Here is a 22969-nt window from a genome sequence, read left to right on the forward strand (position 1 = left end):
GCTTGTATTGCTATATACTTTCCTCTTTGGACTGCCTTTGCTGTATCCCAAAGATTTTGAATAGTTGTGTTTTCATTTTCATTGGTTTCCATGAATTTTTTTAATTCTTCTTTAATTTCCTGGTTGACCCATTCATTCTTCGGTAGGATGCTCTTTAGCTTCCATGTATTTGAGTTCTTTCCGACTTTCCTCTTGTGATTGAGTTCTAGTTTCAAAGCATTGTGGTCTGAAAATATGCAGGGAATGATCCCAATCTTCTGGTACCGGTTGAGACCTGATTTATGACCTAGGATGTGATCTATTCTGGAGAATGTTCCATGGGCACTAGAGAAGAATGTGTATTCCGTTGCTTTGGGATGGAATGTTCTAATATGTCTGTGAAGTCCATTTGGTCCAGTGTGTCATTTAAAGTCTTTATTTCCTTGTTGATCTTTTGCTTAGACGATCTGTCCATTTCAGTGAGGGGGTGTTAAAGTCCCCCACTATTATTGTATTGTTGTCGATGTGTTTCTTTGCTTTTGTTATTAATTGCCTTATATAATTGGCTGCTCCCATGTTAGGGGCATAGATATTTACAATTGTTAGATCTTCTTGTTGGATAGACGCTTTAAGTAGGATATAGTGTCCTTCCTCATCTCTTATTACAGTCTTTGGTTTAAAATCTAATTCGTCTGATATAAGGATTGCCACCCCAGCTTTCTTTTGGTGTCCATTAGCATGGTAAATGGTTTTCCACCCCCTCACTTTCAATCTGGGGGTGTCTTTGGGTCTAAAATGAGTCTCTTGCAGACAGCATATCGATGGGTCTTGTTTTTTAATCCAATCTGATAGCCTGTGTCTTTTGATTGGGGCATTTAGCCCATTTACATTCAGGGTAACTATTGAAAGATAGGAATTCAGTGCCATTGTATTGCCTGTAAAGTGACTGTTACTGTATATTGTTTGTGTTCCTTTCTGGTCTATGTTGCTTTTAGGCTCTCTCTTTGCTTAGAGGACCCCTTTCAAGATTTGTTGTAGGGCTGGTTTCGTGTTTGCAAATTCCTTTAGTTTTTGTTTGTCCTGGAAGCTTTTGATCTCTCCTTCTATTTTCAATGACAGCCTAGCTGGATATAGTATTCTTGGCTGCATATTTTTCTCATTTAGTGCTCTGAATATGTCCTGCCAGTCCTTTCTGGCCTGCCAGGTCTCTGTGGATAAGTCTGTTGCCAATCTAATGTTTCTACCATTGTAGGTTACATCTCTCTTCTCCCGAGCTGCTTTCAGGATTTTCTCTTTGTCTCTGAGACTCGTAAGTTTTACTATTAGATGTCGGGGTGTTGACCTATTTTTATTGATTTTGAGAGGGGTTCTCTGTGCTTCCTGGATTTTGATGCCTGTTTCCTTCCCCAAATTAGGGAAGTTCTCTGCTATAATTTGCTCCATTATACCTTCTGCCCCTCTCTCTCTTTCTTCTTCTTCTGGGATCCCAATTATTCTAATGTTGTTTCATCTTTTGGTATCGTTTATCTCTCGAATTCTGCCCTCGTGATCCAGTAGTTGTTTATCTCTCTTTTTCTCAGCTTCTTTATTTTCCATCATTTGGTCTTCTGTCTCACTGATTCTTTCTTCTGCCTCATTTATCCTAGCAGTTAGCGCCCCCATATTTGATTGCACCTCATTGATAGCCGTTTTGATTTCTACTTGGTTAGATTTTAGTTCTTTTACTTCTCCAGAAAGGGTTTCTCTAATAACTTCCATGTTTTTTTCAAGCCCAGCTAGTATCTTTAAAGTGATGATTCTGAACTCTAGATCTGACATCGTACTAATGTCCGTATTGAGTAGGTCCCTGGCAGTCGGTACTACCTCTTGTTCTTTTTGTTGAGGTGATTTTTTCCGTCTTGTCATTTTGTGCAGAGGAGAATAGATTAATGAGAGAACAAAATGCTAGCAGGGTAACAACGTCCCCAGAAAATATACTCTAAACAAATCAGAAAAGACCTGAAGCAGTGGGAAAAGAAAGGGAAAGAAAGAAAAAAGAAAAGGAAAGAAAGAAAGAAAAAAGAAAAAGATAAAAATAAAAACAAACAAAAGCAGAACAAAACAAAACAAAACAAAAACAGAATGTGATCAAATATGATCAGGCTGGATTATAGATCAGTGCCACACACTAGATTTTGGGTGTATTTTGGTCTGTTAAAAGAAAGTCCCTCCCAAAATTTTAGAGAAAGAAAAACTTACATATGTACAAAAATAAGGGTTGATATGATGAAGCGATGGAATATGACTGTAAAGATGGAAATTATAAAAAATTTTAAAAAGGATTTGATAAGTTGTTCGAAAAAAGAAAGAAGAGGATTAAAAAAAAAAAAGAAAGAAAGAAAAAAGGGAGAGAATGTGATCAGGCAGGGGAGTAGAAAAAAACCATACACTAGAGATTTAGAGTATATTTTGATCTGTTAGAAGAAACTATCTCAAGATTTTAAAGAGAGAACAACTTATATATATATGCCAAAAATACGGGTAACTACTATGAAGGGATAGAATATGACTTTAAAAATGAAAAATAAAAATGTTTTTTTTTTAAAAAAGGGATTGATAAGATGTTGGTTGAAAAAGGGAAAAAGAAAAATTCAAAAAAAAAAAAAAAGGAAAAAAGAAAAAAAGACAGTTAAAAAAATAATTAACTTTGAAAGACTAAAGAATCATGGTAAAAAAGCCATGGATTCTATGTGCAGTATTCCCCTAGCGCTGGAGTTCTGCCGTTCTCATTGATCGGTAAACTTGGTCTTGGCTGGCTGTTCTCGCTGATCTTCTGGGGGAGGGGCCTGTTGCCGTGGTTCCCAAATGTCTCTGCCGGAGGCGGAATTGCCCCGCCCTTGCCGGTCCGGGCTAAGTAATCTGCTGGGGTTTGCTCTCCGGAGCTTTTGTTCCCTGCAAGCTCTCCGTACAGCTTTGGAGGCGGAGAGTGAAAATGGCGGCCTCCCAGTCTCCGCCCCGGCGGAGCCGAGAACTCGGGGTCCCGCTCCTCAGCGAGCCCCCAGAGAAAAGCCGTCAGTCACTCCCGTCTCCCCGGTCTCCGGCCGCACTCCGTGCTCACCCGGCCTGTGACCGCGCCTTTCTATCTGGCACCCGACCCCGGGTGGAGTCTCCAAACCCAGCAGGTCCCCGCGGTGCGCTCCCGCACCTCTCCTCCCGGGGGAAGAAGGTGAGTCTCCCCGGATCTGCCGCTTGTTGGGTCCCTGCTGGAGGAGCAGTGGCCCGACTGTGCCGCGGATCACGGTCTATGACAACCCCGAGCTGAGAGCCCGCGCCTGGGCTCCGTCTCTGTAGCCGGCTTCCCTGCTCCGATCCCTGGGAGCTCTGCCGCACTCAGGCACCCCCGGTCTTTCTGTGACCCCGAGGGTCCTGAGACCACACTGTCCCGCGAGGGTTCCACCCCCCACTTCGCCACCAGAGTGACGTCCCTCAGCGGAGCAGACTCTCAAAGTTCCGATTTTGTGCTCCGCGGCTCTATCACTTGCCAGAAGCGGCCGACAGAGGCCCCTCCCCCGCCGTCTATCCTCCCGAATATCGCCTCGGATTCACTTCTCCGCACGTCCTACCTTCCAGAAAGTGGTCGCTTTTCTGTTCAGAGAGTTGTTGCTATTCTTTTCTTCGATCTCCTGTTGAGTTTTTAGGTGTTCAGAATGATTCGATCCCTATCCAGCTGAATTCCTGAGAGGAGACGAAATCCAGGTCTCCTACTCCTCCGCCATCTTGCTCCACCCCCCAACGACATCTTCACAATATTTGTTCTTCCAATCCCTGAGCATGGAACGTTTTTCCATTTCTTTGGTTCTTCCTCAATTTCTTTCATGAGTATTTTATAGTTTTCTGAGTACAGATTCTTTGCCTCTTTGGTGAGATTTATTCCTAGGTATCTTATGGTTTTGGGTGCAATTGTAAATGGGATCGACTCCTTAATTTCTCTTTCTTCTATCTTGTGCTTGGTGTAAAGGAATGCCACTGACTTCTGTGCATTGATTTTATATCCTGCCACTTTACTGAATTCCTGTATGAGTTCTAGCAGTTTTGGGGTGGAGTGTTTTGGATTTTCCACATAAAGTATCATATTATCTGCAAACAGTGAGAGTTTGACTTCTTCTTTGCCAATTTGGATGCCTTTGATTTCTTTTTGTTGTCTGACTGCTGTGGCTAGGACTTCTAATACTATGTTGAATAGCAGTGGTGATAGTGGACATCCCTGCTGCGTTCCTGACCTTAGGGGGAAAGCTCTGTTTTTCCCCATTGAGAATGATATTCGCTGTGGGTTTTTCATAGATGGCTTTTATGATATTGAGGTATGTACCCTCTATCCCTATACTCTGAAGAGTTTTGATCAAGAAAGGATGCTGTACTTTGTCAAATGCCTTTTCTACATCTATTGAGAGGATCATATGGTTCTTGTTCTTTCTTTTATTAATGTATTGTATCACATTGATTGATTTGCAGATGTTGAACCAACCTTGCAGCCCAGGGATAAATCCCACTTGGTCATGGTGAAAAATCCTTTTAACTGTTGGACCCTATTGGCTAGTATTTTGGTGAGAATTTTTGCATCCATGTTCCACAAGGATATTTGTCTGTAATACTCCTTTTTGATGGGGTCTTTGTCTGGTTTGGGGATCAAGGTAATGGTGGCCTCATAAAATGAGTTTGGAAGTTTTCCTTCCATTTCTATTTTTTGGAACAGTTTCAGAAGAATAGGTATTAATTCTTCTTTTAATGTTTGGTAGAATTCCCCTGGGAAGCCATCTGGCCCTGGGCTTTTGTTTTTTGGGAGATTTTTGATGACTGCTTCAATTTCCTTAGTGGTTATAGGTCTGTTCAGGTTTCCTATTTCTTCCTGGTTCAGTTTTGGTGGTTGATACATCTCTAGGAATGCATCTATTTCTTCCAGATTATCTAATTTGCTGGCATATAGTTGCTCATAATATGTTCTTATAATTATTTGTATTTCTTTGGTGTTGGTTGTGATCTCTCCTCTTTCATTCATGATTTTGTTGATTTGGGTAATTTCTCTTTTCTTTTTGATAAGTCTGGCCAGGGGTTTATCAATCTTGTTAATTCTTTCAAAGAACCAGCTCCTAGTTTCGTTGATCTGTTCTACTGTTCTTTTGGTTTCTATTTCATTAATTTCTGCTCTGATCTTTATTATTTCCCTTCTTCTGCTGGGTTTAGGCTTTATTTGCTGTTCTTTCTCAAGCTCCTTTAGGTATAGGGTTAGGTTGTGTACTTGAGACCTTTCTTGTTTCTTGAGAAAGGCTTGTATTGCTATATACTTTCCTCTTAGGACTGCCTTTGCTGCATCCCAAAGATTTTGAACAGTTGTGTTTTCATTTTCATTGGTTTCCATGAATTTTTTTAATTCTTCTTTAATTTCCTGGTTGACCCATTCATTCTGTAGTAGGATGCTCTTTAGCTTCCATGTATTTGAGTTCTTTCCGACTTTCCTCTTGTGATTGATTTCTAGTTTCAAAGCATTGTGGTCTGAAAATATGCAGGGAATGATCCCAATCTTTTGGTACTGGTTGAGACCTGATTTGTGACCTAGGATGTGATCTATTCTGGAGAAAGTTCCATGGGCACTAGAGAAGATTGTGTATTGTTTTGCTTTGGGATGGAATGTTCTGAATATATCTGTGAGGTCCCTCTGGTCCAGTGTGTCATTTAAAGCCTTTATGTCCTTGTTGATCTTTTGCTTAGATGATCTGTTCATTTCAGTGAGGGGAGTGTTAAAGTCCCCCACTATTATTGTATTGTTGTCGATGTGTTTCTTTGCTTTTGTTATTAATTGCCTTATATAATTGGCTGCTCCCATGTTAGGGGCATAGATATTTACAATTGTTAGATCTTCTTGTTGGATAGACCCTTTAAGTAGGATATATCATCCTTCCTTATCTCTTATTACAGTCTTTCGTTTAAAATCTAATTTGTCTGATATAAGGATTGCCACCCCAGCTTTCTTTCGGTGTCCATTAGCATGGTAAATGACTTTCCACCCCCTCACTTTCAATCTGGGGGTGTCTTTGGGTCTAAAATAAGTCTTTTGCAGACAGCATATTGATGGGTCTTATTTTTTAATCCAATCTGATAGCCTATGTCTTTTGATTAGGGCATTTAGCCCATTTACATTCAGGGTAACTATTGAAAGATATGAATTTAGTGCCATTGTATTGCCTGTAAGGTGACTGTTACTGTATATTGTCTGTGTTCCTTTCTGGTCTATGTTGCTTTTAGGCTCTCTCTTTGCTTAGAGGACCCCTTTCAATATTTGTTGTAGGGCTGGTTTCGTGTTTGCAAATTCCTTTAGTTTTTGTTTGTCCTGGAAGCTTTTTATCTCTCCTTCTATTTTCAATGACAGCCTAGCTGGATATAGTATTCTTGGCTGCATATTTTTCTCATTTAGTGCTCTGAATATATCCTGTCAGTCCTTTCTGGCCTGCCAGGTCTCTGTGGATAGGTCTGTTGCCAATCTAATGTTTCTACCATTGTAGGTTACATATCTCTTCTCCCGAGCTGCTTTCAGGATTTTCTCTTTGTCTCTGAGACTCGTAAGTTTTACTATTAGATGTTGGGATGTTGACCTATTTTTATTGATTTTGAGAGGGGCTTTCTGTGCCTCCTGGATTTTGATGCCTGTTTCCTTCCCCAAATTAGAGAAGTTCTTTGCTATAATTTGCTCCAATATACCTTCTGCCCCTCTCTCTCTTTCTTCTTCTTCTGGGATCCTAATTACTCTAATGTTGTTTCATCTTATGGTTATCGCTTATCTCTCAAATTTTGCCTTCGTGATCCAGTAGTTGTTTATCTCTCTTTTTCTCAGCTTCTTTATTTTCTATCATTTGGTCTTCTATATCACTAAATCTCTCTTCTGCCTCATTTATTCTGCAGTTAGAACCTCCATTTTTGATTGCACTTCATTAATAGCCTTTTTGATTTTGACTTGGTTAGATTTTAGTTCTTTTATTTCTCCAGAAAGGGTTTCTCTAATAACTTCCATGTTTTTTTCAAGCCCCGCTAATATCTTTAAAATCATCATTCTGAACTCTAGTTCCAACATCTTACTAATGTCGTATTGATTAGGTCCCTGGCAGTCGGTACTGCCTCTAGTTCTTTTTGTTGAGGTAATTTTTTCCAAATTGTCATTTTGTCCAGAGTAGAATAGATGAATGAGAGAAGAAAATGCTAACAGGGTAATAATTTCCCCAGAAAATATATACTAAACAAATCAGAAAGACCTGAAACTGGGGGAAAAGAAAGGGAAAGAAAGAAAAAAGAAAAAGAAAAAAAAAGAAAAGAAAAAGAAAAAGATAAAAACAAACAAAAACAAAACAAAACAAAAAAAAACAGAATATGATCAAATATGATCAGGCTGGTGCATAGATCAGTGCCACACACTAGATTTTGGGCATATTTTGGTCTGTTAGAAGAAAGTGCCTCCCAAAATTTTAAAGAAAGAAAAACTTATATATGTACAAAAATAAGGGTTAATATGATGAAGGGATGGAATCTAAGTGTAAAGATGAAAATTATAAAAGACTTTATAAAAGCAATTGATAAGATAAGAAGTTAGTTGAAAAAAGAAAGAAGAGGATTAAAAAAAAAAAGGGAGAGAATGTGATCAGGCAGGAGAGTAGAACAAAGCCATACACTAGAGATTTAAGGTATATTTTGATCTGTTAGAAGAAACTGTATCTCAAAATTTTAAAGAGAGAACAACTTTTATATATATATATATATATATATATATATATATATATATATATACACCAAAACTAAGGGTAACTAATATTAAGGGATAGAATATGACTCTAAAAATGAAAAATAAAGATGTTTTTTAAAAAAGGGATTGATAAGATGTTGGTTGAAAAAGGGAAAAAGAATAATTAAAAAAGAAAACACAGTTAAAAAAAAATTTAACTTTGAAAGACTAATGAATCATGGGAAAAAAGCCATGGATTCTATGTGCAGTATTCCCCTAGCGCTGGAGGTCTGCTGTTCTCATTGATCGTTAGACTTGGTCTTGGCTGGCTGTTCTTGCTGATCTTCTGGGGGAGGGGCCTGTTGCCCTGGTTCCCAAATGTCTTTGCCGGAGGCAGAATTGCCCCACCCTTGCCTGGTCCGGGCTAAGTAATCTGCTCGGGTTTGCTCTCGGGAGCTTTTGTTCCCTGCAAGCTTTCCATACAGCTTTGGTGGCCAAGAGTGAAAATGGTGGCCTCCCAATCTCCGCCCCAGAGGACCGGAGAACTCGGGGCCCCACTCCTCAGCAGTCAATCACTCCCGTCTCCCCGGTCTCCGGCTGCATTCCACGCTCACCTGGCCAGTGACCGAGTGTTTCTATCTCTGGCACCCAACACGGTGTGGAGTCTCCAAACCCAGCAGATCCCTGCAGTGCGCTCCTAAGCCGCTCCTCCTGGGGGAGGAAGGGGAGTCTCCCCGGATCTGCCACTTGTTGGGTCCCTGCTGGAGGAGCAGTGGCCCGACTGTGCTGCAGATCACTGTTTATGGCAACCCCGAGCTGAGAGCCCGCACCTCGGCTCGGTCTCTGCAGCCAGCTTCCCCACACTGATACCTGGGAGCTCTGCTGCACTCAGGCACCCCCGGTCTTCCTGTGATCCCGAGGGTCCTGAGACCACACTGTTCCGTGAGGGTTCCACCCCCCGCTTAGCCACTGGAGCGACGTCCCTCAGCAGAGCCGACTTCTAAAATTTCCAATTTTGTGCTCCGAGGCTCTATCACTTGCCAGAAGTGGTCGATGGCAGCCCCCTGCCCCGCCACCTATCTTCCCAAATATCGTCTCGGATTCACTTCTCCGCATGTCCTACCTTCCAGAAAGTGGTCGCTTTTCTGTTCAGAGAGTTCCTGCTATTCTTTTCTTCGATCTCCTGTTGAGTTCGTAGGTGTTCAGAATGGTTTGATCCCTATCCAGCTGAATTCCTGGGACCAGAGGAAATCCAGGTCCCCTACTCCTCCGTCATCTTGCTCCGCCCCTCGATAATGTCTTTTTTAATGATCAGAAAATGATACTGATACTCATCCATGTCTAGCACCAACTGTTAGCTGTTTTGAAAGTCCAAGTAATACAGGAGACAAAGAACGTTTTTCCTGTTGGCAAAACCCAGACACCTGTCTTCCCAGATAATTATAAAATAACCCACCAGGATATTGGACAGAGCAGAGGATTAGAAACAGACACTGGAGGTTCCATTTTCCAGGTCACTGACTTCAATCCAGACTAGCCTGCTGCCGCTGAGATCTGTAATATAGATATGACCTTGCGCCATGTGTGGACCAGGTTCCCCCACACTGAAGGGCATGCGCACAGTCCTGGGTGGGGCAGGGCCACTCTCCAGTCTAGGAAGGAGAAGGTGCCTGGCAGATGATGCAGCTTTCCTGGGTTGGCCTCCTCCCCCTACCTGGAGGGTGGACAAGGGCCCAGAGGACTTTCCACTGAGAAATGGTGTCAGAGCCTGCTTCCTCTTGACTATCTTATCCTATTACGCGTCTGTCTGAGCCATTTCCCGGGCTTCATTCCAAGCAATTCCATGACATTTAGTCCTTAAGCTTTAGAGGACAGGATTTGTCACATTCTCTCCTAAATGGTCCTCTCTGCTTGACCTTTGGGTTAATTCCTACTGCCTGGCTTGCTGAAGTCCTGGACATGTTTATGACCCTCTCTCAAATCCCTCTTGTCTGTCCTGCGCCCCTTTGCCCCATCTCTAATAGATTCCATTGTCCTCCTCCTTCTCCTTCCTTGACACTGACGGATGTTCTCACTGTCTTAAGTGAGTCCAGTGTTACTGCTTTGGGTCCCACGGCTGTTCTAGGAGGAATAGAAAGGAGATGCCAGATCTACCCCACTCAACATTCCTACTTGGCAGAGAAATGTCTGTGCGTAGAAAGATAGGAATGGCATTCTCTTAATGGTCTTAACTTTTGACAGTCTTATGGTGTGCCTCTGTTTTAGTAGCTCATGTCATGAGCAAAAAATAAAAGCATAGAAACCATTTAAAGTGGATTTATTGAGGCTCTCCTGTACGCACGGTACCAAAAGCTTGAGGGAAATTAATAAAATGCTAGTTATGCCCTCAACGGGCTCACAGTTCCGTCGGGGAAACAGACATCTGCACAACCACCAAACATACAGGACACATTCTGATCATTTCCATAGACTACATGAGCAAGTGCTAACGGATTATGAAGGCCAGGGTGGTTGATTGTACTTTAGATAATAAGGGAAAGTGTTTTAGAGGGAAAGTCTTTTGCAAAAGCTTTGAAATTTGAGAAGAATGTAAACAGGCAAAAGTCAGCTACGGGGCTCCAGATGGAGGGGTGCAGGTGATGCAGGCATGGAAGCACGGTGACATGGGATGGCCAGGGAGCAGTCGTGGTCCCTTGCGGGCTATAGAGGACTCAGGAAAGAACTTACAGGAGACAAGGCAGGAAGTGGTTGGAGTCTTATCAGGAAGTATCTTCAATCCCATGCTAAGAAATTTGACGTCTTTCTCAGAGTGATTGAAGGTTATGAAAGCATTTTTATAAAAGGGTGTGACGTGATTGAGTGTGGGCATCAACATAGACTGCTGTCATTGTTCTCACCAGTGGCCCCTGCTATCTACTCAGCTGACTAGTTACAACTCAGATATCATACCTGTAGGACTGGCTTCCCCCCCAGGAAGAGTGGAGAGCCCCTATTGTGAGTGCGTATGGCAATCTGCACTCCCCATTTGGTGACACGCGTCCTATGTCAGCACTCCTCTGATGCACGCCGGACACCAGAGCTTGTTCCAGCCTGTCTGCAGTGCCCAGGATGCTGTCAGGCACATGCAGGTCATTTGTAATGTTGCTTTGAATCATGTTAGGGCAGTTGAGGTCATAGTTGCACAGAGTGGATGAGAGCATCGGAAGGGGAAAAGATCTATTCAATAGCACAAGTGGAGGTTTCAGTTTGGCCAGGGCACAGGCAGTGCCTGGTTAGAACAGATGAGTGTAGCAGACATCACCGGGTTGCAAGCCCAAAACTTAGCATCTGAATAGATTTTGCATGCAGGTCTCAGGTCCAGAAGGTGTCTACAAGATGAGGGTATGTTGCACACTCTGATCCCTCCCTTGGATACACTGCTGTCATGACTATTTTGGTGTGGCCAGGATTATACATCTGAGAGCTCGCCACTTACAGAAACCCGTAGGACATGGTGTGTCTATGGTCTAAACATTTGCCAAAAAGCTTAATGACCACCAAAGGCAGAGCTGAGGGGTGGGTGCTGAGGACATTTCTGGAGCAGGTGAGTGGTAATCTCTCTGGATTCCCTAAGGGGTTATTAAATTGAAGAGACACAAGATGTCCTGTCCAGGTTTTAAAGACATGGAGCTTTGGGAGAGTCCTTTCAGACCTGATTCCCTGGAGTTGTGCACATCTGTGTGCAGAGACGTTGGTCCTGGGGCACAAATGGAGCCACTGCTATTTTCCTGGCACTGATTCTCCACTCTTGCTTTGCTTTCCTCCAGTGCCATAAAAGTGTGTGATTTATCCTATAAAGATATTACCTAGACACAAACACACCCCAGCCTGGCCGTGTGACAGGAAGGGTTGCGTAGAGTAATGCTCACTTTGTGAAAGTTACTATTCTATTTATGTATCTGATGTGTGTTGAGCTTCTATTATATGCCCAGAACTTTGCTAGGTTTCAGAGAGATAATACAAGCTTCCTGTGTCACTGTCAAGACAACCATTCAGTAAATAATCACACAAGTAACCAGGTCATCACTCTGAAATGTCTGCATGAGAGGTTCCAGGAGAAGACGTTACCAGGGAGGAACAACTTCAACTTCACGGTCAAGTCAGGCTTCCCTGACAATGTGATCCATAATCTGAAATTTACAGGAGGACCAGGAATTACTAGGCAAGTGAAGAGGAAGGGGCACCAGGGTGGATGGGTGTCCTGGCTCAGGGCAAGAGAGCAGTATGTGCAAAGATCCCGAGGAAGGAAGGAGCATGGAGGGGGCTTTCCGTGGGGGGATTGAACCAAAGTCAAGCACATTCCAGTGTAGAAGCCAAGGGGAGGGTATGGAGACTGGAAAGATGAGCTGGGGATCTGAAAGGAGGACAGAAGGCTCAAAAGACTAGAAATCATTTTTGTAAACAGCATAGAATATACAAGGTGAGCACAGAACATGGAAAAGGTGATGACTGAAGACATAAGAATGGGTGAAGTTTTCAAGAGAGAGGAGAATAGCTATCAGTGTTTACTCCTGAGAGAATCTTCATGCATGCCTTGAGCAAAAAGTGAAGCCAGAGAGAGAGATAAACTGTCCAGGAGCGAGCAGACCTATGTGACAGCTAATCATGAATGCCACGGGAAGTGGGAGAAGCGTCAAACAGAATGAACTGATTGTAATGAAAGAAAGAACGTTCTCACGGGGAGGTCTTCTTCTGTGGCATGCTTTTAAAGAGGCTATGGGTGGGCTGTTTGTTTGTTTGTTTCTCCCAGAAGGTAGATATGTGGGTGTAAAACTTTTGGGATCAATTTCTAGGAATCTCTCTATATAAATATATGACTATTGTGTTATATGAGTATCTGTGTGTGTGTGTATTTGTGCACACACACACAGACTTCTGCATATCTTCTTTTCATGAATTTCCCTTTGAAGAACTACCTTTAACTTCCATTGTTTCTTTCATCAAAGTCCAAAATAAGGCTTAGAATAGCAGTATGAACTCAATATATATTCATAAGAAAATGGCATTCCCTAGTAACACAAATAGCACTCAATCAGAAACATGACATTTCAGAATCCCTTTGTTGTATCAGATTCTTCCATTTACTTTTCATAAAACAGAGATACATAGAACACTACCCTCTGAATCATGTTGGTTACATGTCCACAAGAGCACAGGAAAATGTAAGGGCTTCTAGATGACTTTCTGTGGATGACAAGCAATCAGCTCTTTGAAGTAATAGGTTTATGAAACTCTTTAGGCTCCTTAGGGAGGGTGGGTAATTTACAGTCAGTGTTGATGGTATTAATGCTTTCTGGCTTCTTAGTCATCACAGTTAAAGAGGTTTAACTACAGAGAAACTCCCAGCAATTTATATGATGATTTTCTAAAGACATAAGAAATCTGGCTTAATGTCAAACAAGAGCTCAAACAGAGCTCTCTCAAGAACTTTAGCATTTCCAAATGCATTTCAGAAAATTATCTCAATAAATTGACTCCATGTTTTTCAAGTTATGTAAGTAAAATGAATGAGTCACAGACACAAGGCTATAATGTCTGAGAAGAACAACATGCTCAAATCCCTCATTTTATACTTGAGAAGTGTGGGGCTGAGGGAGGTTAAGTGGGAGAAGAAGTTGTGGACATATTATAAATAGAACCTTAAAATTTATGGTCAAGCTATTTGGAGAAAGTGGAACAGACTGCCCAGTTCTATTTTGGCTCAAAGAAGGTCCTCTTAACTTTAAGTACCCATGGGTCCCACATCTATTTTTACTCTTGGCAGCCGCAAAACCTTGTTGAATCTTTGAAAGAAATGAGTTTGCCAATGGATTAAATTGCCTAATTTGGCAATCTTGGGGGGAAGAGTGAGAACTACCATGTATAAAGGGACCGCTCAAAATTCTCACTGTGAGACTTTATGGGTTTCTGACCTAGTTTGAGATGCTCCAGAAATGAAATGCATCTAACATTCCCTCAGAAAGACCCTTTCCTGGCAGATCATGTTGAGGTGTCCTTTATTTTTTTTAAGTCCAAATATATTTGAATCCCCTGATTTCTCCAGATAATTGTCCTGTGTTTTTACATGTCTAGGATAAAAAATTAAGAGTACATTAGACATTCTCAGCTAATAGACAAAGACATGTGTTGATACCTGTCACTATTAAATCCTTTCTCTGCAAAACATTTCTGCTTTGTATCTTATGCTCACTATGTATGTCAAGTCGAAAACAATTCCAGCAGACTTTGAAACATAGAGCTAAGAATGAAGGAAGACTTTTAAGAGAAACAAGCCAATGATGTGCATGTTCAATCACTGATAATTATACAGAGTGTTAAACTGAGATTATTGATAGGTTTAGAGTGATGACATAGTCTACTGAATGTCTTCTCTTTCTGGAGTCTTTTAGAATGAAATATATATTAAAAGTTTTGTTTTCCATTGCTGCCATAACAAATTGACACAAACACAATGGCTTAAATCAACACAAAGTTATTATCTTATGGTTGCAGAGGTTATAAGTCTTACACAGGCTCTGTTGGAATAAAATCAGGTTGTCAGTAGGGCTGTATTCCTCCTCAAGGCTCTAGGGGAGATGCAGATTTTTGCCTTTTACAGCTTTGTAAGGACCACCCACATTCCTTGGCTTGTGGACCCTTTCTCCATCTTCAAGGTCAACAACCATGGGGACAGTTCTCACATGCATCCCCTGACCTCCTTGGTAGGTTCTTTCTTCTCTCTGTTTCCCTCTTCCATTTTTAAGCATCTTGTTGATTACATTGGGCTACCCTTTAATCCAGGATAATCTCCCCTTGGTCTGTAACTTTATCCCACCTTTAAAGTCCCCTTTTTCCCATGTAAGGTGATGCAGTCATAGGCTCTTTGGATTAGGATGTGGGCAGCTGTGAGTGCCATTCTAATACCACAAAGGTATTCAGTTGAATTCTTTACCTCTACATCTTAACTAAATCATCCAAGTTCTTGGCAAATCCATTGTAACATCCACTGGCTTGTATATTAGCCAACTTCCTTTAAATCAATGTGCAATGAAGGAACAATTGACTTTAAAATGTAAGCTTACTGTTAAATGATAGTTTTAAGGTTACCCAGGTTTGTGGAAAAGGACCAAAAAACTCACAATTCCAAAGAATGTCTTATATAGAACAACCACCAACTCCACACCCCAAAGAAAGAGGATGTGAATATTTGTTTATTTCCCACAGACAAATTAAGAAATCCATGCACATTAATCCACTCTGGAGTGTGACTTATTTGCATGGCTTGGCTCTAACCATGGGTAGTGAATTATATAATTATTACAAAGTCCTCACCTTTGATTCTGTGTAAAATGAATCTGTACAGAAAGTAGATATTTTTTTCGAAGCTAGTTACACTATCTTGATATACATCATCTAATTATCTATCTGCTCGGTATTTTGACAAATCACCTCATATATACCAAAGCAAGGGTCAGCAAACCATGGTCCATAGGCCAATCTGATCTATAAATAAGAATGGTTTTTACATTGTTCAATGTTTGAAAAACCATCAAAAAAGAATAACAATTGTCTTTCTCTGACTGACTTAATTTCACTTAACATAATATGCTCCATCTATGTCACTGCAAATAGCAAGATTTCATTCTTTTTTATGGCTCAGTAATATTCCATCACACACACACACACACACACACACACACACACGCACAACACACACACATTTTCTTTCTCTATTCATCAGTTGAGAGGTTCTTGGGGTCCTTCACTACAGCCAAATAGTTTGGCTATTGTAGATAATGCTGCCCTAAACTTTGGGGTGATTTCACTCACATGTGTAATATAAAAAAAAAAAAACAACAAATGAGCAAAGGGGAAAAAAGAGAGAGGTTGGGGGGCAAACCAAGAAACAGACTCTTAACTACAAAGAATAAATTGATGGGACCAGAGGGGAGGTGGTGGGGGGATGGGGGAAACAGGTGATGGGGATGAAGGAGTACACCTGTCGTGATGAGCACAGGGTGATGTATGGAAGTGTTGAATCACTATATTGTACACCTGAAATTAATATTACACTGTATGTTAGCTAACTGGAATTTAAAATAAAAACTTGGAGAGAAAAGAAAAGAGTAATATTTTGTTTCTCAGAAAAATGGCATGAAATGGAAACCTCTGTAAGTAAATTGTTGCTGGAACATAACCGTCCCCACTCTGTGGCCGCTTTTGTACTCCAGCAACAGATTTGGACAGCTGCAGCAGAAACCGCAGGACTAGTAAACCCTAAAATATGTCTATCTGGCCCTTTACAGATGAAGTGTGTTTATTAACACAAAACTGACATTTTTGGGGTGTAGGTATGTGAAACGCGTGGGAGGTGAGGAGGGGATTTATTTACATGCATTGCTAATGTTAACACACCACTAACATGCAATCACACCCAGCTTTTGGGATCAGAACCACTCAAAAAGAACCTAATTAAGAAAAAAAAAAAACTTTAAGAGCCACAACAAATAAATATGGGATTCAGTTATGAAACTTTCAGTAAGTATACGTAGGTGAGCTGGATAGACTCTGGGTTTTTGAATCCAGAAGTTACTTATCTTCTGGTCATTGTCAGTATTTGGCAAAGAGGTAACGTATTTCCAAGAGAATCTGTAGCATCAGCTCCTCAAGGGAGACAGGTGGTGGGGGAGGGAGCTTTCAGACAAAATATCAGAATAATGAAATGTTTCCTGGAAGCAGCTGTATCCGATTTCAGCCGTCAAAGCTACATAAATCCAAGCAAATAGGCAGATCTGAGTTGTGTATTTCCTCTCACAGAAGATTATTTCAAACAGTGACATAAACACTGTTGCGATTGGTTACAGTCAAGGTTTGGCTTTTACATTGAAATGGATACTGCACATTTTTAAACCCGAGAGTTTAAATTGAACACCCCAACATCAGAAAGCTTGCCTACATATTTCATTGGATGCTGCTTTTCCTCCAGGTAATGGAGTAAGGAGGGAAACGCTCTACATACCCACCCGTGCCTGGTAAATCCCGTGCACAGAATATGATTTCCAGCCTGACCAAGCAGCTCTGGTGCTCACAGGGAAGCCCACCAAGGGCAGCACCAGTTTCAGCTACAGGCAAATTCCTTAAACATTTACTGATCACCTGCACTAATAAGCATCATTTTGAAAACAGATTTGGCAAAATAATTGTACAATGCATAACCATAGGTGACATTTAAAATGTGCATCAGGGACATTTATACATGTATCGATATCCCTTTCAACCCCTTGGTGGAGGTGTTTTCAGGTCCAGTTGACAGACTGGCAAGTGGAGGTTCCCACAGTTCCTACAAGGCAGAGCCACACACACCGCATTCCTGAGGCATCCCAGTCCAAGGATCCTTCTGCCATTGGCCAAAACTGACCCTGCCGCTGTATTACCAACAGGGGGCAGCTTTACCACCTGGGAAGGCTTTCACTTCTTAATGACACAGGTTTTCAGTAGGAAGTAAATTACTCACTTTTTTTCTGACAACTAAAGCACACAGTGTAAAGTAGGATGGGAGCTTAAACAGCTTAGCCAGAGATGGTTTGTGTCTGATTTTGAAAGATTTAATTGTGTTTAATATACTGTTGTCCCCAAACATAATTTTATTTCATTTCAAATCGCTTTGACAGTGCCCGTCACCAATCCCCTACATGCTGCTCTTCTGCTTCCCGTGGGTAGGAAAGGCCCGTGCTGTGAGTTCTGTGGATGGGACCCGAGAAATATGGGATATATGCTATCCAGCATGATAAACAGTGTTTTTGAAGGCACTTCAGGTGAAACAGAATCATAAAGTGTTCAAAGAGTGAAAAGCAGAATGTTACCATTTGCCTATTTCTTGTCCTTTTATAATTTATTATGATTGAGGTCCTGATGAAAAGAAATAAGTGATCCAAAGAATATCTTCTCATTTATCCACCATTAATGAAGAAGAATAAAAATGTCAAGTGTCGGTGAAAGCCTTCATTCCATCAAGGGTAAATATAGCAGTGATTATGTGGACACACATGAAATTGCCTGAGTCATTTCAAGGTTTCAGTGCAGCTCATCAATGACCTCTGTCTTCAGATCTCAAAATAACGACTGTCAGTAGTCAATTTTAAAAGTGGGATTGCTATAGGACAGTTACTCTGTTGGTTTACAAGGGAGATTTTTTCTGGTTCTCTTTTCCAGGCTGACGGGCATGAACCTTCCTTCTCCTGTTATAAGTAGCAAGAATTGGTTACGACTCCATTTTACATCTGACAGTAACCATCGACGCAAAGGATTTAATGCACAGTTTCAAGGTAAGAATGCCCCGTTTTATGTATAAATAAAAAAAAAAGTAGAGGAAGATATTTTGGTCTTTTCACCCTCAAATTTTAGGAGTCTCTTGCTAGAGATAGAGCAAGAGATATAAGCTTGAAAATACCTTCTAGCTCTTTTTTGAACAATTAACTCTGGAAGTTTTACAGATACTCCTAGCAACTTCTCAGTAAAGCTTTATTACTTTGGCTGTATGTAATGTATTTTATTGTTTTGCTTGAATTATTACTGAGTTTTTATCAATAAGTCAGTAAATATATACTAGCATTAACTTTAATTCATATACACCTAACCAGAAAATATCCATAGTTGTCTGGTTGTTTTCTTTACCCACTCATTAAAAATGGCACAGCATATAGGTTGCATGAATATGCATAAGTACATCATCCTATCACTTTCAGTTGTAAAATATATTCACAGTACATAAATCCAGCTACCTGCTTTAATAATTGACAGGTAAGTGAACATCAAAAGAAAAACACAAGATTTTTTTTTGTAGCTGAGTGAAACAAAGTCTGTAGTCACTAGTATGAAGGTTTGATTTTGAAGCTTCCTCTTTGTATCGAATTTCTAGTGTTTATACCTGGATAGTATTGTATCACTGCCCATATGTTTGTTGGGATTCTTTAAAGATTATTTATTTATTTATTTGAGAGAGAGAGAGAAAGAGAGAGAGCAGGGGGAGGAACAGAAGAAGAGAAACAATCCTGAAGCAGATCCCTGCTGAGAGCTGAGCCCCACAGTAGGGCTCAGGGGTTCATTCCCAGGACCCTGAGATCATGACCTGAGCCGAAATCAAGAGTTGGGACGCTTAACTTACTGAGCCACTCAGGTACCCTGCCCATATGGTTTTAATAATTAATAATCCTCATCAATACCATAAAAAAGATTCAATTTATTAGGAGATCCATTGAAAACAATTCCACTTTGAATTTGCAAACAACAATATGACTTTGTCAGAAAGCAAGATGCACTCCCAAGCAAACTTCTCATGCTTCCCCCAAATCATGACTGTGAGAATATCAAGAGTTCAGTTAAGACCACATTCCCTAAGCACTTGCCACATGCAAGCCAGGACCCCAAAACAAGGAAATTATAATAACCCCCATGCTCCAGAATCTAGTAGTTCAGAAAGACAGTTTGCAAACAACCCCCATGAAAGGCAGAATGAAAACCAAAATCATGCTAGCCACTCCGGGAGATTTTAGTAATGTTCTAACAAAGGGTCTGAATGTGTCCTATCTAAAACACATTTTAAATCCCATAATGCCTTCATTGTGTCCTTTTGGACAAGAAGTAGAAAACTAAGAGTAATTTGCAGGAAATTAAATACAGATGGTGCTGAGGAGAGCACATGGAGGTGAGCAGATTTTATTTGCCACCTGTGTCCCTGGGGCATGTGAACCTTCACAGAATGTGCACAACTTAGAATGAAGGGCCAATTTTGTTTTACCAAAATGCATTTGATCCATCATCAGGAGCATTGCCCCTCTCACATTGTCTTCTGATGTGCCAGAAAGTTCCTTCTTTTATCCTCTTTGACTGCAAATACAGTGCCTTCCAAGTTTTCTAGGAGTCATAGCAATTTGTTTCCTTTCCTGCAATCCAGACAAGGCTGATCACATTTTTCAGACGTGCCTCTATTTGCCTTTATCTTTTAAGGCCATATACTATATCTGTAGTCATAACAGGGTGCATATATAATCTATGATATTTATATATAGTGTAGAAGAGCACACTGGGTGTGGGAGGTGAGTTCATACAGGGACATGGTAGGTGGGGGTGTAAAGTACTCCATGCAATCTTGTGGGAAAAATCCATCTGAATTTTGTTATATCAATCCACATCCACAGATATATCTATCACTGACTTAGAACAATCATAAATTAATATTCAGAGAGCAAAGTGACTGATCAATAGGTAGGTAGGTAGATCAATAGAGCTGTTTCTAAACTGTTATTTGATCTCCAAAGGTCCTGAACCTGATTAATAGATTGACTTTGAACTACAGAAAAAAAATTTCTAGGTATCATTCCTCCAACCTGATCAATGAATTTGGCGTCTGTACCAGTGATTGGAAGAGAGGCAAAAAATAAAATACCAAATTTGAAGATGCTCCATACTGGTAGATATAAGTAACATTCTGGGTGGCAGGAAATTCTATTTTTTTTTAAATTTTATTATGTTACGTTAGTCACCATACAATACATCATTAGTTTTTGATGTGGTGATCCACGATCCATTGTTTGCGTATAACACCCAGTGCTCCATGCACTACGTGCCCTCCTTAATAGCCATCACCAGGCTAACCAATCCCCCCTTCCCCCTCCCTTCTAAAACCCTGTTTGTTTCTCAGAGTCCGTAGTCTCTCATGGTTCATCTCTCCCTCCAATTCCCCCCCGCCTCATTTTTCCCTTCCTTCTCCTAATGTCCTCCATGCTATTCCTTATGTTCCACAAATAAATGAAATCATATGATAATTGAATTTCTCTGCTTGACTTATTTCACTCAGCATAATCTCCTCCAGTCCCATCCATGTTGATGTAAAAGTTGGGTATTCATCCTTTCTGATGGCTGAGTAATATTACATTGTATATATGCACCACATCTTCTTTATCCATTCATCTGTTGAAGGGCATCTCGGCTCTTTCCACAGTTTGGCTATTGTGGACATTGCTGCTATGAACATTGGGGTGCATATGGCCCTTCATTTCACTACATCTGTGTCTTTGAGGTAAATACCCAGTAGTGCAATTGCTGGGTCATAGGGTAGCTCTATTTTTAAATTTTTGAGGAACCTCCACACTGTCTTCCAAAGTGGCTGTACCAACTTGCATTCCCACCAACAGTGTAAGAGGGTTCCCCTTTCTCCACAACCTCTCCAACATTTGTTGTTTCTTTCCCTGTCCATTTTTGCCATTCTAACTGGTGTAAGGTGGTATCTCAGTGTGGTTTTGATTTGAATTTCACTGATGGCTAATGATGATGAACATTTTTTCATGTGTCTGTTAGCCATTTGTATGTCTTCTTCAGAGAAGTGTCTTTTCATATCTTCTGCCCACTTTTTGACGTGATTATTTGTTTTTTGGGTGTTGAGTTTGAGAAGTTCTTTATAGATCTTGGATACCAGCCCTTTATCTGTAGTGTCATTTGCAAATATCTTCTCTCATTCTGTGGGTTGCCTCTTTGTTTTTTTGTTTTTTTTTTTTAAGATTTTATTTATTTATTTGAGAGAGAGAATGAGAAAGAGCACATGAGGGGGGGAGGGTCAGAGGGAGAAGGAGACTCCCTGCTGAGCAGGGAGCCTGATGCGGGACTCGATCCCTGGACTCCAGGATCATGACCTGAGCCAAAGGCAGTTGCTTAACCAACTGAGCCACCCAGGCGCCCTGCCTCTTTGTTTTGTTGACTGTTTCCTTTGCTGTGCAGAAGCTTTTTATCTTGATGAAGTCCCAAAAGTTCATTTTTGCTTTTGTTTCACTAGCTTTTGGAGATGTATCTTGAAAGAAGTTGCTGTGGCCGATGTCAAAGAGGTTACTGCCTATGTTCTCTAGGATTTTGATGGATTCCTGTCTCACATTGAGGTCTTTCATCCACTTTGAGTTTATCTTTGTGAATGGTGTTAGAGAATGGTCGAGTTTCATTCTTCTGCATGTGGCTGTCCAATTTTCCCAGCACCATTTATTGAAGAGACTGTCTGTTTTCCATTGCATGTTTTTTCCTGCTTTGTCAAAGATTATTTGACCATAGAGTTGAGGGTCCATATATGGGCTCTCTATTCTGTTCCATTGGTCTATATGTCTGTTTTTGTGCCAGTACCATGCTGTCTTGGTGATCACAGTTTTGTAATATAGCTTGAAATCGGGCAACGTGATGCCCCCAGCTTTGTTTTTCTTTTTCAACATTTCCTTGGCGATTCAGGGTCTTTTCTGATTCCATACAAATTTTAGGATTGTTTGTTCCAGCACTTTGAAAAATGTCATTGGAATTTGGATCAGGATGGCATTGAAGGTATAGATTGCTCTGGGCAGCATAGACATTTTAACAATGTTTATTCTTCCGATCCATGAGCATGGAATATTTTTCCATCCTTTGTGTCTTCTTCAATTTCTTTCATGAGTGTTCTGTAGTTCCTAGAGTATAGATCCTTTACCTCTTTGGTTAGATTTATTCCGAGGTAGCTTATGGTTTTTGGTGCTATTGTAAATGGAATCGTTTCTCCAATTTCTCTTTCTACAGTTGCATTGTTAGTGTATAAGAAAGCAACTGATTTCTATGCATTGATTTTGTATCCTGCCACATTACTGAATTGCTGTATGAGTTCTAGCAATTTGGGGGTGGAGTCTTTTGGGTTTTCCACATAAAGTATCATGTCGTCTGCGAAAAGAGAGACTTTGACTTCTTCTTTGCCAATTTGAATACCTTTTATTTCTTTTTGCTGTCTGATTGCTGTTGCTAGGACTTCTAGTACTATGTTGAACAATAGTGGCGACAGTGGGCATCCTTGACGTGTTCCTGATCTTAAGGGAAAGGCTCTCAGCTTTTCCCCATTCAGGATGATATTCGCTGTGGGTTTTTCATAGATGGCTTTTATGCACTTGAGGAATGTTCCCTCTATCCTTATACTCTGAAGAGTTTTAATCAGGAAAGGATGTTGTATTTTGTCGAATGCTTTTTCTGCATCAATTGAGAGGACTATATGGTTCTTCTCCCTCCTCTTATTAATGTGTTCTATCACATTGATTGATTTGCGAATGTTGAACCACTTTGCATCCCACTTGGTCGTGGTGGATGATCCTTTTAATGTATTGTTGGATCCTATTAGCTAGGATTTTGTTGAGGATTTTGGAATCCATATTCATCAGGGATATCGGTCTGAAATTC

At 40.8% G+C, this 22969-nt stretch overlaps 1 protein-coding gene across 2 annotated transcripts in view; it reads left to right on the top strand.

Moving 5' to 3' along the window:
• The window catches only part of CSMD1 (CUB and Sushi multiple domains 1), a 2059737-nt gene that overhangs the window by 1249601 nt on the left and 787167 nt on the right, over nucleotides 1-22969 (top strand). For both annotated transcript variants that reach the window (XM_078069893.1, XM_078069894.1), the window contains exon 6: nucleotides 17954-18066. In XM_078069893.1, coding sequence (XP_077926019.1) covers nucleotides 17954-18066 — 113 coding nt within the window. The remainder of the gene's footprint in view (nucleotides 1-17953; nucleotides 18067-22969) is intronic.

This window comes from Halichoerus grypus, chromosome 3 (assembly GCF_964656455.1).
Source record: "Halichoerus grypus chromosome 3, mHalGry1.hap1.1, whole genome shotgun sequence".
Classification (NCBI taxonomy): Eukaryota; Metazoa; Chordata; class Mammalia; order Carnivora; family Phocidae; genus Halichoerus; species Halichoerus grypus.